The 16487-nt window shown below is 41.4% G+C and overlaps 1 protein-coding gene across 1 annotated transcript in view; it reads left to right on the top strand.

Moving 5' to 3' along the window:
• The window catches only part of frem1b (Fras1 related extracellular matrix 1b), a 113865-nt gene extending 98276 nt beyond the window's left edge, over nt 1-15589 (top strand). Inside the window, exons 30-34 of the mRNA XM_078407974.1 lie at nt 1385-1683; nt 2727-2888; nt 8086-8201; nt 10154-10239; nt 12583-15589. Of these exons, the coding sequence (XP_078264100.1) occupies nt 1385-1683; nt 2727-2888; nt 8086-8201; nt 10154-10239; nt 12583-12791 (872 nt within the window). The 3' untranslated portion in view covers nt 12792-15589. The remainder of the gene's footprint in view (nt 1-1384; nt 1684-2726; nt 2889-8085; nt 8202-10153; nt 10240-12582) is intronic.
• Nucleotides 15590-16487: the final 898 nt, after the last annotated feature.

Consider the following 16487-nt stretch of genomic DNA (forward strand, 5'->3'; position numbering starts at 1 on the left):
TCTCATGTGTACTCTATCCAGTGCATTCACCTCTTAAGGTTATTTTCAAAAGAACTTCCAATGAACTAGTTGCAATGTTAAGTGATATAAATTTAGTATAGACACATGATAATTTAGCTTTGCAGACTGATGTTAACGTGCTAACTACATATAGAGGCACATATTACAATGTAAAATCAAAATGAGGTGGGGTTTACCTTATAGGGTTTAGAATTGTAATTGTACGGTTTATAATTTAAATTTATTTTTGCTCTTAATATTTCAAATTAAAGTACGTATGAATTTATAACCCGAAGACTTCCAGATTTTGAGTAAAACACAACGTGCTGGAGGAACTCAGTAGGTCAGGAAACATCTGTTGATGGAATGGACAGACTGAAAAGGGTCCTGACCCAAAACGTGGCCTGTCCAGTACCTCCTCAAATGCTGCCTGAACCACTGAGTTCCTTTAACACTTTGTATTTTGCTCAAAATTACTAATTCCTTTTCCTCGTTGGATTTGTTGAGGGCCTTTTTCATTTTGCATGATGCAATGAAAATTATGTTTTCCTAATTGCCCAAATCAAAGTGCTGGTGAGTGCCATCTTGAACCACTGTAATTCTTCCAGTGAAGAAGCAGTACTGTGATAGGATAAAGTTCCAAGATTTAGACCCAGAAACAATGAAAGAATGTTTATCTATTTCCAAATCAGGATGATGGGTGTCCTGGAAGGTAAATTGTAGGTGGTCCTAATCCCATACTACACCTCATTTGTCATTGGTTTTAGCGGTTGGTGGTTTGGGAGTGATGTTGCTATAGTCTGGGCTGATCGTGGTACATTTGTGAATGGCAAGCATCACAATTTCAGTATGCTAGTGATGAAGGGAACCAATGTTAAGGAGCTGGGTGGGGTATCAATCGTGTAGGTTGCTTTGTTGTCGAATGCTGGTGGAGATGTCTCATTTGTACAAATAGGGAGTATTCCATCACACTCCTGCCTTACATCTTGTGGATAAACAAAATGCCATGGAGAGTCAGGAGGTGAGTCAATCAGTGCAAAATGCCCAGACACTCACTAAATCTTGCAGCCACAGTATTTATTTGGCTGGTTCAGTCAAGCTCAATGTGAGTCCCCTTTCCCTTCCCTGAAATGTTGATGGTGGGAGAACTCGGAGATGGAAATTCCACTAATTATCCATGGAAGGTGGCTCTAACATCATTCTTGATGGAGATAATGAAAGTCTGCGGTTTTCTGGCAAAATGTTACCTGCCACTTGCAACCCATGCCTAAACATTGCCAAGGTTTTGTTTCATGCAGTCGTGAGTTGCTTCGTTTGTTGAGGAGTTGTGAATGGCATGGCTTTATAGATTTGATGATCACATTTTTCAGTTGTCTTTCTGCAGGAAACTGTAATGCAATTGATTTGAGAGGTGGCAAAACTACTTTTGACAATGAAATGGACGGCGTAGTTGGCAAAGTGCCAAAGCCATCTCCCGAGCCACCCACCAATGAAAGAATCATATTTAACCTGGAAGAAAGGTCATTTACCCAGCCTGAACCATACTGGGGGCACAATAATTCCCCTCCTAGAGGTGATGTCCCTCAGACCAACCATTTCTTGGACCATCGTGAAACAATCCCAGATGATATTTCTCCAGCGGTTCCTCATACACAAATTCAGGCGATTGGAAGCAGCAGAATGGTATGTTCAGACTGACAATTCCATGTTAACACTACAAGAGTTGCCATTGATTGTTTCTTTTGATTTGAAATAAAAATGAGATAATCTCTGAACTATCTTAAAAATAGGACTTCAAACTTTCAAACTGTGTTTAATCCAAGAGTTACTTTTATTTAAATCATTTGGTAATTCTGATTTGAAACTGATTAATTTAACAAGACTTTTTACAGATTTCCTTCTCACAATTACAAAAGGAAAACCAAGAGACTGAGGATACTAAGTAATATTTTCTTAACATATATGTTCTTTTACAATATTTTTTTAATAAATAATGACAGAAAATAGTAATGATACTCAAGAGTATCCTCTATTATTATTATTACTAGTATTAGATAGTTCCTCTGTCCCTCCCTTCCCCTCCTCCTTCCCAGATCTCCCTCTATCTTCCTGTCTCCACCTATATCCCCTGACATCAGTCTGAAGAAGGGTCTCAACCCGAAACGTCACCCATTCCTTCTCTCCCGAGATGCTGCCTGACCTGCTGAGTTACTCCAGCATTTTGTGAATAAATCGATTTGTACCAGCATCTGCAGTTATTTTCTTATATTATGATACTCAGGAGGTCAGGTAGAACCCATGGAGAGAAACAGCCTTAAATGTCCAGGCTGTAGAGCCAAAACATCATCTGTCCATTCTCTTCACAGATTCTGCCTGACTCACTGAGTTCCTCCAGCACTTTGTGTTTTACTCAAAATTCCAGCACTGCGGTTTCTTGTATCTTTAACTTCTCTGATGAGTGATCTTCTTTTAAAAGGTTTGATGAAAGGTAATTTTTGCAGAATGTTAATTCCATTTCACCTACATTGATTCTGCTTGACCCACTGAGAATCCCCGGCATTTTATATTTTTACTTCAGAGTTCCAGCTAGTGTATTGCTTTTTAATTAATGCATTCTTAAAACAAATTAACTTTTTTTTAAATCACATCAGTACTGAGATCAGAGAAAAAAAGACGAGAAATTAGTAAATTGAAGAAAATAATCAGTGTTCTCTGCTATTTTACAGTACCATGGGATGGTGCCAAAAAGCATTGAAGAGGATTTTTCTACCTCCTCACGACATAGTGCATGGCAGTGGCCTTTGCTTCCTGCTCAGAGACATGACTTGCTCCAAAAAGACGTCCCATTTGTAGCCGAAAATACACATTCATTCAGCAACATGAATCAGGTAGATGTTTTCCTTCAGTACAACAGTGGAGTATGAGGTTATCCATTGATTCAAATGGATTTCTCAATTTAATCCTCATTATTGTTTCTATTAGTGGACGTGTTGAGGCATTTGCCAGATATAGAGATTCTTCTGGGCCATTCCCATGTAAGTCCCTGTACCGTGACTTAGGAACTCTGGCTTCCAAATTTGCATGTAAAAAAAAAAGTTTCATTTTATAATGTGGTGACGTTTGTAATGTAGGAAATATTCCAGCCCCCACTGTGCATAAAAACTTGCCCCTCACATCTCCATTACATTTTCCCACTCTCATAGCTTGCCCTCTAGTGTTGGACATTTCCACTCTGATAGAAAGGTTCTGACTGTTTAACCTATCTAAGCTTTTCATAATTTTATATAGTCATAGAGTGATATAATGTGGAAACAGGCCCTTCGGCCCAACTTGCCCACACCAGCTAACAATTTCCCAGCTACATTAGTCCCACGTGACTGCGCTTGGTCCATATCCCTCCAAACCTGTCCTATCCATGTACCTGTATAACTGCTTCTTAAACAATGGGATTGTCCCAGCCTCAACTCCCTATTCTGGCAGGTTGTTCCATACACCCACCACCCTTTGTGTGAAAAAGTTACCTCTCGGATTCCTATTAAATCTTTTCCTCTTCACCTTGAACCTATGTCCTTTGGTCCTTGATTCCCCCACTCTGGGCAAGAGACTCTGTGCATCTACCCGATCTACTCCTCTCATGATTTTGTACACCTCTATAAAATCACCGCTCATGCTCCTGCGCTCCATGGAGTAGAGACCCAGCCTACTCAAACTCTCCCTATAGCTCGCACCCTCTCGTCCTGGCAACATCCTTGTAAATCTTTCCCGAACCCTTTCAAGCTTGACAATATCTTTCCAATAATATGGTGCCCTGAACTGAACACAATATTCTAAATGCGGTCTCACCAACGTCTTATACAACTGCAACATGACCTCCCAACTTCTATACTCAATATTCTGACTGATGAAGGCCAAAGTGCCAAAAGCCTTTTTGACCACTTTATCCACCTACAACTCGACCTTCAAGAAACCCATGCACCTGTACTCTTAGATCCCTCTGCTGTACAACACTACCCATAGGCCTACCATTTACTGTGTAGGTCCTGCCCTTGTTCGACATCCCAAAATGTAAATTCCTCTGCCCACCTGGCCAATCCATCCAGGTCCTGCTGCAATCTTTCACAACCATCTTCCCTATCTGCAAAACCACTCACTTTTGTATCATCAGCAAACTTGCTCATCTCACCCTGTATGTTCTCATCCAAATCATTGATGTAGATGACAAACAGTAACGGGCCCAGCACTGAAATCTGAGGCACACCACTAGTCACAGGCCTCCAGTCTGAGAAGCAACGTTCCACCGTCACCCTCTGCTTCCTTCCATGGAGCCAATTTGCTACCCATTCAGCTATCTCTCCTTGGATCCCATGCGATCTAACCTTCCAGAGCAGCCTTCCATGCGGAACCTTGATAAAAAAGCCTTACTAAAATCCATGTACACAACATCTACAGCTCTGCCCTCATCGACCTTTTAGGTCACGTCTTCAAAAAAATCAATCAGATTTGTGAGATACGACCTTCCACGTACTAAACCATGCTGACTGTCCCTAATCAGCCCTTGCCCATCCAAATGCCTGTATAACCTATCTCTCAGAATACTCTCTAGTAACTTTCCAGCTACAGATGTTAAGCTCACCGGCCTATAGTTCCCAGCATTTTCCCTGCAGCCCTTCTTGAAAAGTGGCAAGACATTTGCCACCTCCAGTCATCCAGCACCTTTCCTGTATTTGAGGACAACTCGTAAATTTCAACCAGGACTCCCACAATTTTCTCTCTAGTTTCCCGCAATGTCCTCGGATATATCTGATCAGGCCCTGGAGATTTGTCTACCTTCAAACACGACAGTACCTTCTGTACTTCTTCAATGGTAACACTGACTGCTCTCAAGACACTTCCATTGACAGCCCCAAGTTCCTCCATCCTACTGTCGTTCTCCTCAGTAAATACAGAGAAATAGTCATTAACGACCTGCCCATCTCCTGTGGCTCCACACAGAGCTGATCGCTTTGATTCCTGAGAGGTCTCACTCTCTCTTTAGTTACCCTTTTCCCCCTTATGCATTTATAAAATACATATACTTCTATCGGATCTCTCCTCAGCCTCCAATGCTCCAGAGAAAATAATCGGATTATACAACCTCTCCTTGTAACTGAAACCTTTTCCTTGAAACCTTCTAATCCAAGCAGCATCCTGGTAAACTTCCCTCACCAAAGCCTTCAGATTTCTCCTACAATGTGGCAATCAGAACTGCACGCAATACTCCAAATGCAGCCTAACCAAAGCCCTAGAGAGATGTATGATGGCTTCCTGACTCTTATATTCTACGCATCTAGTCATGAAGGCAAGCAAATCATATGCTTTCTTTTATACCCTATCTACTTATGCTGCCACCTTCATAGTGAGCTATGAACTTGGACTCCAATATCTCGCTGCACATTAATAATATATTCCTTTATTCGTCCCACACCGGGGAAATTTACAATTTAAAATTAATGCTGTTAAGGGCCTTGCTATTAACTATAGTCTCGCTTTACATTCAACCCAAAGTGCAACACCTCACATTTGCTTGGGTTAAATTCCATCTGCCATTTCTCTGCCCATTTCTGCAGCTGATCTATATCCCACCATAATCGTCTGACAGCATTCCTCACTGTCCGCAACTCCTCCAATTTTGGTGTCGTTAGCAAACTTACTCACCAACCCATCTACATTTATATCTAGGTCATTTATATATATCACAAACAGCAGCGGTCCCAGCACAGATTCCTATCGAACTCCACTGGCCCCAGGCCTCCATCCAGAATATCTACCTTCCACCACACTCTGTCTTCTATCAACAAACCAGTACTGAATCCGTACAACCACCTCATCGTGCATCCCGTACATCATAATCTTCTGGATCAGCCTACCATAAGGGACCTTATCAAAAGCTTTACTGAAATCCATGTATCCACCATCCTACCTTCTAATTTGTCTCCTCAAAAATCTCAATCAAGTTAGTAACACATGTCCTGCCGCGTAGCAAGCCATGTGGGCTATCCTTAATTACCCATTTTCTTCCAAATGGGAGTAAATCCAATCCCAAAGAATTCTCTCCAATAGTTTCCCTACCACTGGCATGAGGCTCACCAGCCTACCGTTTTTTCTGGATTCTCTCTACTTCCTTTCTTAAAGTAAGGAACATCATTGGCCACTCTCCAGTCCTCTAGGACCTCGTCTGTGGGTAAAGACAAAACAAAGGTCCCCATCAAGGCCCCGCAATCTCCTCTCTTGCCTCCCTCAATGACCTGGGATAGATCCCATCAAGCCCTGTGGTCTTATCCACCTTAATGCTCTTCAACAGCCTCTGCACCACCTCTTTCTGGATCTCAAACTGCCCGACCATATTTGTATTCTCCGCACTGATCTCGCTGTCTTCCAAGTCCGTCTCCAAGGTGAACTTTGATGCAAAGTACTCGTTTAGTACCTCACCTACACCCTCCAACTCCAAGCACAGATTTCCTCCTTTATCCCAAAGCAGTCCTAACTCTTCTCCCTGGCAACCCTCTTATTATTATCGCACAAATAAAAAGCCTTGGTATTTTCCCTAATCTGACTTGCCAATAACATTTCATGGGTCCTTTCAGCCCTTCGAATTGCCCACTTGAGTTCTTTCCTACTCGCTTTATGTTCCTCATAAGTTCTATCTGATAGCACCCTCTTAAACCTGACATATGCTTCCTTTTTCTTCCTGACCATATTTACAATCTCCTTGGTCGTCCACAGTTCCCTTACCTTGGCGTCTTTATACCACTCCATTCCTGGAACATGCTAATTTGGCACTTTGATAACTGGCCTTTAAACAACTCCCACATGGCACCAGAATATCTACCTTACCCAATAGAATAGACTTACCCAATAGAAAATGCTCCCAATCTACCCACCTTAGCTCCTGCCTACCTTGCCCCAATTAAGTACCTTCCTCCAACATCCAAATCTGTCCCTATTTAAAATAAACTTAAAACTGATGGAGTTGTGATCACTGTCTCTGTCTCTACCATATAATTTCTTGTCGGGCATGGAAAGTGAAGGAAAAATTCAACCTGACTACATCCGAAAGTATATTCTGTGATGACAATAATCAAAAAGTTTGGCTTCTGATTTTTTAATTATTCCGTTTGCAAAGTCACCATCAGTGTGCCACATGATTGTCACCATGAAAGTCACCATCAGTGTGACACAAAATGTTGGAGTATCTCAGTGGATCAGTGGAAATCCTGGGATTACAAGGATTTTGTGTGTTAGTTGATCTCATCTGGAAGTGCAAGAGAGAAGCAATAATTGGTCACAGTTGGTTAAAATGATGGCTTTGCTATGGAGGAAGAAAGGTGCTGGGATTTTGTTTTTTAAAATTTGATAGAAACTGCAAAGGAGAAATATTTTCCAACATTTGTCCTACTTTTCTCATGAAGCCTCAAACAACAATGTAATGCCAATGATCAGTCTGAAGAAGGGTATCAATCCGTAACGTCACCCATTCCTTCTCTCCAGAGATGCTGCCTGTCCCGCTGAGTTACTCCAACATTTTGTGTCCACCTTCATTTTTTCTGCAGTTCCTTCCTATGCATAATGACAATGGTGCTACCAGCCCTCTATAACTGAATAGTGATGTTCTTCTTGCATGTGTATGGAGATTCAGTGTTGGTTAACACAGCCACAGAGTGCATTACAAGTGGATCTAATTATATTCACATCTGATGGCCAAGTAGTCTCACTGTCTCATAAGGACCACTGGATAGGAATTTGACCAATTATCTTCCTTCTTTTGCTTAGGGACCCTGTGAATAATTGCTGTACTTTATTCTTGTGCTTTAGTTGAAATACACTAACTCAGAACAGAAGACAGGTTTGAACCTTGGCATAGCTTATTTGTTTCCTGAACTGTGTCCTGGGGAAGCTGAGTGCCAACAGTTTTTTTAACGTATAAATTTGTAATTTTGGTCTAAATCTAAATCCAGGAGAGGTTTTTGGTAATTTGTATCCTCAAATTATAACATTTTCGGAACAAATGCTATGTTACGGAGCAATTATAATTTTATGCATTGACAGGGCAATGAACAAATGGAATGTCCTTCAGGCTGGACCCTTCGCAAGAAACACTGTTATCTTCTGAATCCTGGGAGAAATGAAACCTGGGAAGGAGCTGAAATGGCCTGTAGGCAAAAGTGAGTAACTTGCATCAATTACCAAATAAACTTCCATTTCAAAATCACCAAGGCAGTAAGCTATAGGAAAGCCCGGCACAGTTTTATGGAGAATAATGGGCAATGCATTTTAACATGCCTATAGCAGTAATTGTTACACCATAAGGGTTTCAGCTCCAAACCTCCATAACCAGGGAATCATGTTTCTTTTGCTATAAAGTAGATTTAGTTACTAGACATTGTTTATTAATTATATGATAAGCTTCTAATAGTATTTCAAATCATTAGTTTTTACAGAGAGAATTATTTTCATTCAAAATAAAGTTAATTTTCTTGATGAACACAGGCCTTAAATATTAGCTAACCTCAATGATAGTTACAGAGGTTCCTGCAGAGCAATGGAGGTATTATTGCCAACTAAAGACTGGCTACAGGAATGTCATGGTTCAGGTAGATTTCTAAAAGTAATATGGGTTTAAGTAATTTCAAGTGTATTTCATTAAAAATGCAGCTAACTCTCCCAAAGGTTATTATTTTTAAAATAAAACTCCAAGTCTATTTTAAAAAATCTGTGACTGCAGAGCTATTCAGCGAAATGATCATCGAGCCTGCGCTTGGTCTCACCGATATACAGGAGTTGACACCTGGAACAGTGGATATAGTAGATGAGGTTGGAGGAGGTGCAAGTGAACCTCTGTCTCACCTGTTGGGGTCCTTGGATGGAGTCGAGGGGGGAGGTAAAGGGACGGGTGTTGCATCTCCTGCATTTGCAGGGGAAAGTACCTGGGGAGGGGGTGGTTTGGGTGGGAAGGGACGAGTGGACCAGGGAGTTGCAGAGAGAACAGAAAGGGGTGGAGATGGAAAGATCAGTAGTGGGATCCCGTTGGAGGTGGCAAAAATGTTCGAGCATATAATCCTCCAACAATGCCCGCCCACTTTCCTGACATCAGTGAAGAAGGGTCTCGATCCGAAACGTCACCCATTCCTTCTCTCCAGAGATGCTGCCTGTCCTGCTGAGTTACTGCAGCATTTTGTGTCTACCTTCAATTCAAACCAGCATCTGCAGTTCTTTCCTTCTCACTATTTTGATATCCCAAAGAGGAATGCATTATGATAGATGTTCTGATCAGTCTTGATTTCAGCAAAATCAAAGAATTTAGCAATTATTTTGATTAAATATTTTAAATGTAGATAGGATATGCTAAACGGAGCAAAAAGACAGCTGTAATAACAAAGAGCAACAAATGAATCCATGTGGAATAAGAGGGAACATTATATGAAATTGATTCTTTTTGGGTGGATGTAGTACTATGTGGCAGTCCATGCACAGTAGAAGCACTTTCTCCTGAGAGACACTACTGTAGGTCACCACTTTAAGTGATAGGAACATAAAAGTTAAGGAGATGAAGAGTTCAACCGCTGCCTTTTGGCTAAGATTTGAACCAAAGCCCTGTGTGCTCCCTCAGATGCATCATAATATTTGAAGTTGAAGGGTTTCTTCCTTGACTACTGCCAATGATTTTTCTTTACCTCATATAACATTATTAAAACAGATCATCTTGTCGTGGTCATATTTTCTTATGATGGAAGGTGGCAGATAGAAATTGTTGCTGCAGCACCTGTGAAAATACTTAAAAAGTAATTATCTATAAATCACAATTGCATGTGCTGACATCATTGAACGATGTAACTTAAAACTTTTCCATTGTTGCTGCGTAAATTAATATAGTATTCAGAACCAGCCACAATGCAGCATAATCAAAATAGCTAAAATAGGAATTAAGTCCAAAAACTGCAGCCAGGAGTCCTTTTTCTCTTTTCCGGTATTTTTAATAGTGTTTTGCGTCTTATTATAGCTAACTAGTTTGTTTGTTCTTCTGCTCCGGTTCTAAAATTAATTACAATGTGTTCAACTGTTATTTTCCACAAAAAGTTAGACTTAAGTGTTTTACAGTGTGCTTCTCTGTACTTAGGTTTCATGCTAACTTGGTCAGTGTCCACTCCAGGAGGGAACAAAAATGGCTTTGGAACTTTGCCAGGAAGCAGCCATTCTGGATTGGTATGTATATGTAAAGAATTTCACATGTAGAGGTCTAATAACCAACAAGGCTTTTCTCCAAAGAGAATAACAGCAATACCTTGAATATACAACATCTGAAAATTGTCAGTGGATTGTTTTTTGATTTTGGCTTAAGATGATGTTAGCCCAGCTATCAAAATACAAAACACGTCCAGTTAAAACCACAAATTGAACATTAATTTCAATTGCGTAACATACTTGAAAAAAACACCTCTGATTCGATCTTTACTGACATTGACCACATGCCTATGTATCAGTCACTGGCCATACAATTTTGTGCTCATCTCCCACCATTCAATTCTGTTCACATAGATATAACTGTGTGTTGGGCAATGAGTACAACTGATGATTGATATTTTTGTATAGAATTAGCACAGTGAACCAAAAGTGAATTTTTGCTCTATATAGTTTCCTTAATATGTAATAGTGTAAATTTATTTTCCACTTTAAGTATGATATCATAATTTCTCTGATAAAATTAAGTTAAATCATGCATGACTCTACAAAGTTCACAATCTCCTTTACCAGCATAGCTATGTTACGGCCCTAAAATGTTATTGGAATGCTTGAACAAAATTGGGGTTAAGTCGTCAACTGGAAAAGATTTCGATTTGACCCATCTTGACCCAGACTCGCTATGCCCTCCTACTCTACGACCACATCTTGACCCAGACTCGCTATATAAACCCACTGACTCGCACAGCTATCTGGACTACACTTCTTCCCACCCGGTCCCCTGCAAAAAGTCTATCCCCTACTCCCAATTCCTCCGTCTACGCCGCATCTGCGCCCGGGATGAGGTGTTTCACACTAGGGCTTCCGAGATGTCCTCGTTCTTCAGAAAACAGGGCTTCCCCTCCTCCATTATAGATGAGGCTCTCACTAGGGTCTCTTCTACATCCCGCAGCTCCGCTCTTACTCCCCCTCCCCCCACTCGCAACAAGGACAGAATCCCCCTCGTTCTCACCTTCCACCCCACCAGCCAGCGGATCCAACATATCATCCACCAACATTTCCGTCACCTACAACGGGACCCCACCACTGGCCATATCTTCCCATCCCCTCCCCTCTCTGCGTTCCGCAGAGACCGTTCCCTCCGTAACTCCCTGGTCCACTCGTCCCTTCCTACCCAAACCACCCAAACCCCGGGCACTTTCCCCTGCAACCGCACGAGATGCAACACCTGTCCCTTTACCTCCCCCCTCAACTCCATCCAAGGACCCAAACAGTCTTTCCAGGTGAGACAAAGGTTCACCTACACCTCCTCCAACCTCATCTATTGCATCCGCTGCTCTAGATGTCAACTTATTTACATCGGCGAAACCAAGCGCAGGCTCGGCGATCGCTTCGCTGAACACCTGCGCTCGGTCCGCATTAACAAAACTGATCTCCCGGTGGCCGAGCACTTTAACTCCCCCTCCCATTCCCAGTCCGACCTTTCTGTCATGGGCCTCCTCCAGTGCCATAGTGAGGCCCACCGGAAATTGGAGGAACAGCACCTCATATTTCGCCTGGGCAGTTTGCAGCCCGGTGGTATGAACGTCGACTTCTCCAACTTTAGATAGCTCCTCTGTCCCTCCCTTCCCCTCCTCCTTCCCAGATCTCCCTCTATCTTCCTGTCTCCACCTATATCCTTCTTTTGTCCCGCCCCCCTGACATCAGTCTGAGGAAGGGTCTCGACCCGAAACGTCACCCATTCCTTCTCTCCCGAGATGCTGCCCGACCTGCTGAGTTACTCCAGCATTTTGTGAATAAAGATTTAGATTTGGCTGTTTTGTCAAGTTTTGTTGAATAGAATGAAACATCCCTTCACCCAATTGAATGCAGTCATAAAGTGGCATGTTTATCAATGGACAGCAATACTTTCCTAATTCCTATCATTTTTAGTCAGTAATTGGCACTTGGTTACAACAGATGCTTAAGATGAAAGAATAGAAGAGGCTAGGTCACCTAAAACTTTTTGTTGGTAAGATTTTTAAACCCTCATCGTTGTTGATGCGGAAAACTGATTTGCACATCAAAGCTACAGGCTTGTTCCAATGGGATAATCCATTTTACATTGATGGTTTTTGAGGAACATTCTTATCCATAATTATAAAATGGAATAAAGTAGATTGATGACCAAGGCACAACAATGTGTGTATCAAAATGCTAACACCTGTAACACAACCAGACCTATAAGCGTGTTTACATTTAACTTATTGACAATGAAAGAATAACATGGTAAGATTGTATGTTGGTGTGTTATATTTAGAATATAATGTGAATGACATCAAAATAGACTGTATCGTTTTCCTTTAAAAAAAAAAAAAATTGTTGCAGGTTTAACAGATGAGACTGGTTCTGGAAAATGGACATGGACAAATGGAAGGCCAACATCTTTTACAAACTGGATGAAAAGAAATGTTTCACCAGATAAAAATTTGCAAACAAACTGTGCTCTTGTCCAGGGCAAAGGCAAATGGGTGAGCAGGAAGTGCAATGAGAAACAAGAAAGCTATTTATGCTGCATTTCTCTGTCAATACTTTAAGTTACCCATCTCAAAACAGGTCATGTTTTTGTGAATATCTCACCAAACCCCTGTAAAAAAACCAATATTCAGTATCAGTATTTTCATATACAATTGGAAGTTGATACATTTGTGCCTATTTAAAAAATAATAATTTTAAGACAAACATGGCAGAAACAAGAGACTCCATTATTTCTGTCTCTGAACAGTTCATGCCACAATGATTAAAAGTTGTATTTTTGATGTATTTGCTTTCATAGAGTCATAGAGTCCTACAGCACAGAAAGAGGCCCTTCGGCCATCGTGTCCGCGCCGCCCGTTACCAAACACAGTCTAATTTTCCCGCATTTGGACCGTAGCCCTGAATGTTGTAGCATTTCAAGTGCCCATCCAAATGCCTCTTAAACGTTGTGAGTGTTCCCGCCTCCACAACCACCCCAGGCAGTGAGTTCCAGACTCCAACCACCCTCTGGGTGAAAAAGTTCTTTCTCACATCCCCCCGAAACCTCCCTCCCCTTACCCTGTATCTATGTCCCCTCATTGTTGAACCTTCCACCAGTGGAAGAAGTTCCCCGCCATCTACCTTATCTATGCCCCTCATGATCTTGTACACCTCGATCATGTCCCCTCTCAGCCTTCTCTGCTCCAGGGAAAACAACCCCAGTATGCTCAGTCTCTCCTCATAGCCGAGGCCCTTCATCCTTGGCAGCATCCTGGAGAATCTCCTCTGCACCCTCTCCAAAGCTATCACATCCTTTCTATAATGTGGTGACCAGAACTGTACACAATACTCCAGCTGTGGCCTCACCAGTGTTCTGTACAATTCCATCATTACCCCCCTACTTTTATATTCGATGCCCCTTCTATTACTAATTGTAAAACCAGATAAGAGCCACGGAACATGATGCACTATGGTGGAATAACCCTAAAATATTTAAAGAATAAACCTAACATTTAACTTTCAAGAGCAGGTAGAATATAAGATGGCAAACAATGGTAAAATAATTAATTGACTTGTGGCATGCCTAGTATCCCATTTAATCAATGGTGTTCTTTCAACTGTGTCTGGTGGTACAACCTTCCTGCATCATTCAATATTCACAATTCATCTTAGACTCAGTATTAGCCTTATCATAATGTGAATCAATCTTCTCAGTTTATCCATTTGCTATTTTTAGTAAAATCAAAACACATACTTTAGAAATCCGAGTACACCCAAATGGAAACACTCTAAATCCATGCAGTCCTGTGCCAATGAAAGTTTAAGTCATTGCCCCTGTTGCAAACTTAAATTAAGTACAACTGACCAAGTGTACTATTTTTGATATCTTTAATCTGATGAGCTGGTGATTCAGGATGGCTGAAACACAGAGGCTGAGGATGCGAGCTCTTCAATGATATATGGTCAGAACGGGCAGGGAAAGATATCAAAATATCTGCACAGTGATTGATGTGTTGGGGGGGGGGGAAAGATGATAGTTGGCAGTGGCGAGAGAGCTTACTGGGCCTGATTGTTGACAGAGTACTGGCAGAGTGATACATGGTTGATGAGGGGTAGGGTAGAAGCTGCTTTGACAGGATACCGGCACATTGGATAGTTGGACAAAATTGTTACTTTGTCAGAACAATGGATGGTTTGGGTAGGAAACTGCCTCCACCCCATTAAAAAATTTTAGAAACCGTAGTTTTGGATAGAAGGTTGAAGAGGGAAGGTGTGTGTTAGAGAGTAATAGGTTAGCAGTCGACTTGCCTGCCAGTCATGCCATTCCACTACTGGGAAATCAAGGTTTTCCTGAGGAATCCAGTATTTAACAATCCCAGGTCAGGCCGTCTCCCGCAGTGCTCCATGAAAAGGTTTGCATCCTGCCCTCTCTCAGTGAGGAATTCACATCAGATCACAAGGTATACCCAGAAATGCTTGTGTCTTTCCAGGGCTGGCATGAAACAATTGAGATTGGCACACTTCACTCCAGTAAAAGGAGACCATTTATAATTACACAGCATTGAAGGAAACAGTGATTGATTGAAACAAATCTTATCCATTGGTGCAATATTGAAAGCAGTCATCAGATATTCATCACCAGCATCCTTTCCATTTGGCTTGCATTAATATTTTACTCTGCCACTAACCTGCAACTAAAAACAACAAAGTTTTGGTAAAATCCTCGTCATGAAGTTTTAGTCATCGAGCTACACAGCAATGAAACAGGCCACTTGACCAATTATCCAGGCTGACCAATTGCCTAACTGAGCAAGACCCACTTGCCTGCACCTGGTACATTTTACTGCAATCCTTTCCTCTTCATGTACCTGCCCAAGTATCTTTGAAATGTCATGATTGTACCCATCTCTTCCACTTCCTCTGACAGCTAATTCAGTGTACGCCCCATACTCTGTGAAAGCATTGCGCATCAGCCCTTTTAAATCTTTCTCTCTCAGCTTAAATATATGCCCTCCAGTTTTACACTTCACTTCTCTGGGGAAAGGATTGTCGCTATTCATCTTATCTATGCCCTGTGGATATAAGGAACTGCAGTTGCAGGTTTACAAAAAAGGGTAAAAATTGCTGGAGTAACACAGCGGGTCAAGCAGCATCTCTGGAGAACCCTTCTGACTGATTGTAAGGAGGGGAGAGGGGGAAGGGACAGTGAAGAAAGCTGGATGAGAGGAAGGGCAGGACAGAAGCTAGAAGGTAACAGGTTGACACAGGCGAGGGGGAAAGAAGTTGTTAGACACATTGTGGAAAAAAGTCAGATATGAAAAGACAGAAGATGTGAGGCAAAAGGGTTTAAGAGTAGTGAATTGTGAAACTAGAGGAAGGAACGTAGGTAGAAAGGGAGGGGGGAGGGGGGAGGGGACAAATATGTGCAAGTCCAAATGGGGATGAGTGGAGGGCGGCGGAGTGTACAGTAGAAGAAGGGAGAGGGGAAGGGTTTTGTAGTTGCATAAAATCAGAGAATTCAATGCTTATACCGTTGGGTTATAGCTACCCATGCAGAATATGAGGTGTTGTTCCTCCAGTTTGCATCTGGCCTCATTCTGTTAATGGTGGGAGCCCAGGACAGAAAGATCAGTATAGGAATGGGAAGAGTAATTTATTTACAACATTCATTTATTCAGCAACTTTCAAACACATGCTCATATCTTAGCCCATCCTTACCCCAAAGTGCAGCACAGCATGTAAGATTTTTTTCAACCTACAGTTAAGCTGTAAATTGCTTATTTAGGCCCAATATTGATTTAAATTCAAAAATTTGAAGTAAAAAAACTGAAATGAGTGCAATATTTAATTTTCCAAAACGCCTATTCATTTACTTCAAATTTTTGAATTTAAATCAATATTGGGCCTAAATAAGCAATTTACAGTTTAACTGTAGGTTGAAAAAAATCTTACATGCTGTGCTGCTTTGAAGCTGTAGCCAAATCAGATTACCATACTTGGTACCATACCATAGATAGATATGTCTGTGTGTGTTGACAAATCTAAACCAAAATGCAGATTCTGGAAATCTGAAATAAAAGCTGAAAGTCTCAGGTCACACTGTATGTAAAGAAAAACAGTCAGCATTGATTCAGTTTGAAGACTCTTCATCTTTAAAATTTCTATGATCTGAAACAATAACTCTTTCTCTTTCAAATGATGCTGTCAGACCTGCTGAGGTTTTCCAGTATTTTCTGATTTAAATTTTTTTTTTGTGTATGCTATTCAATGCTTTG

The sequence above is a fragment of the Rhinoraja longicauda genome, chromosome 11 (genome assembly GCF_053455715.1).
Source record: "Rhinoraja longicauda isolate Sanriku21f chromosome 11, sRhiLon1.1, whole genome shotgun sequence".
In the NCBI taxonomy this organism is placed as follows: Eukaryota; Metazoa; Chordata; class Chondrichthyes; order Rajiformes; family Arhynchobatidae; genus Rhinoraja; species Rhinoraja longicauda.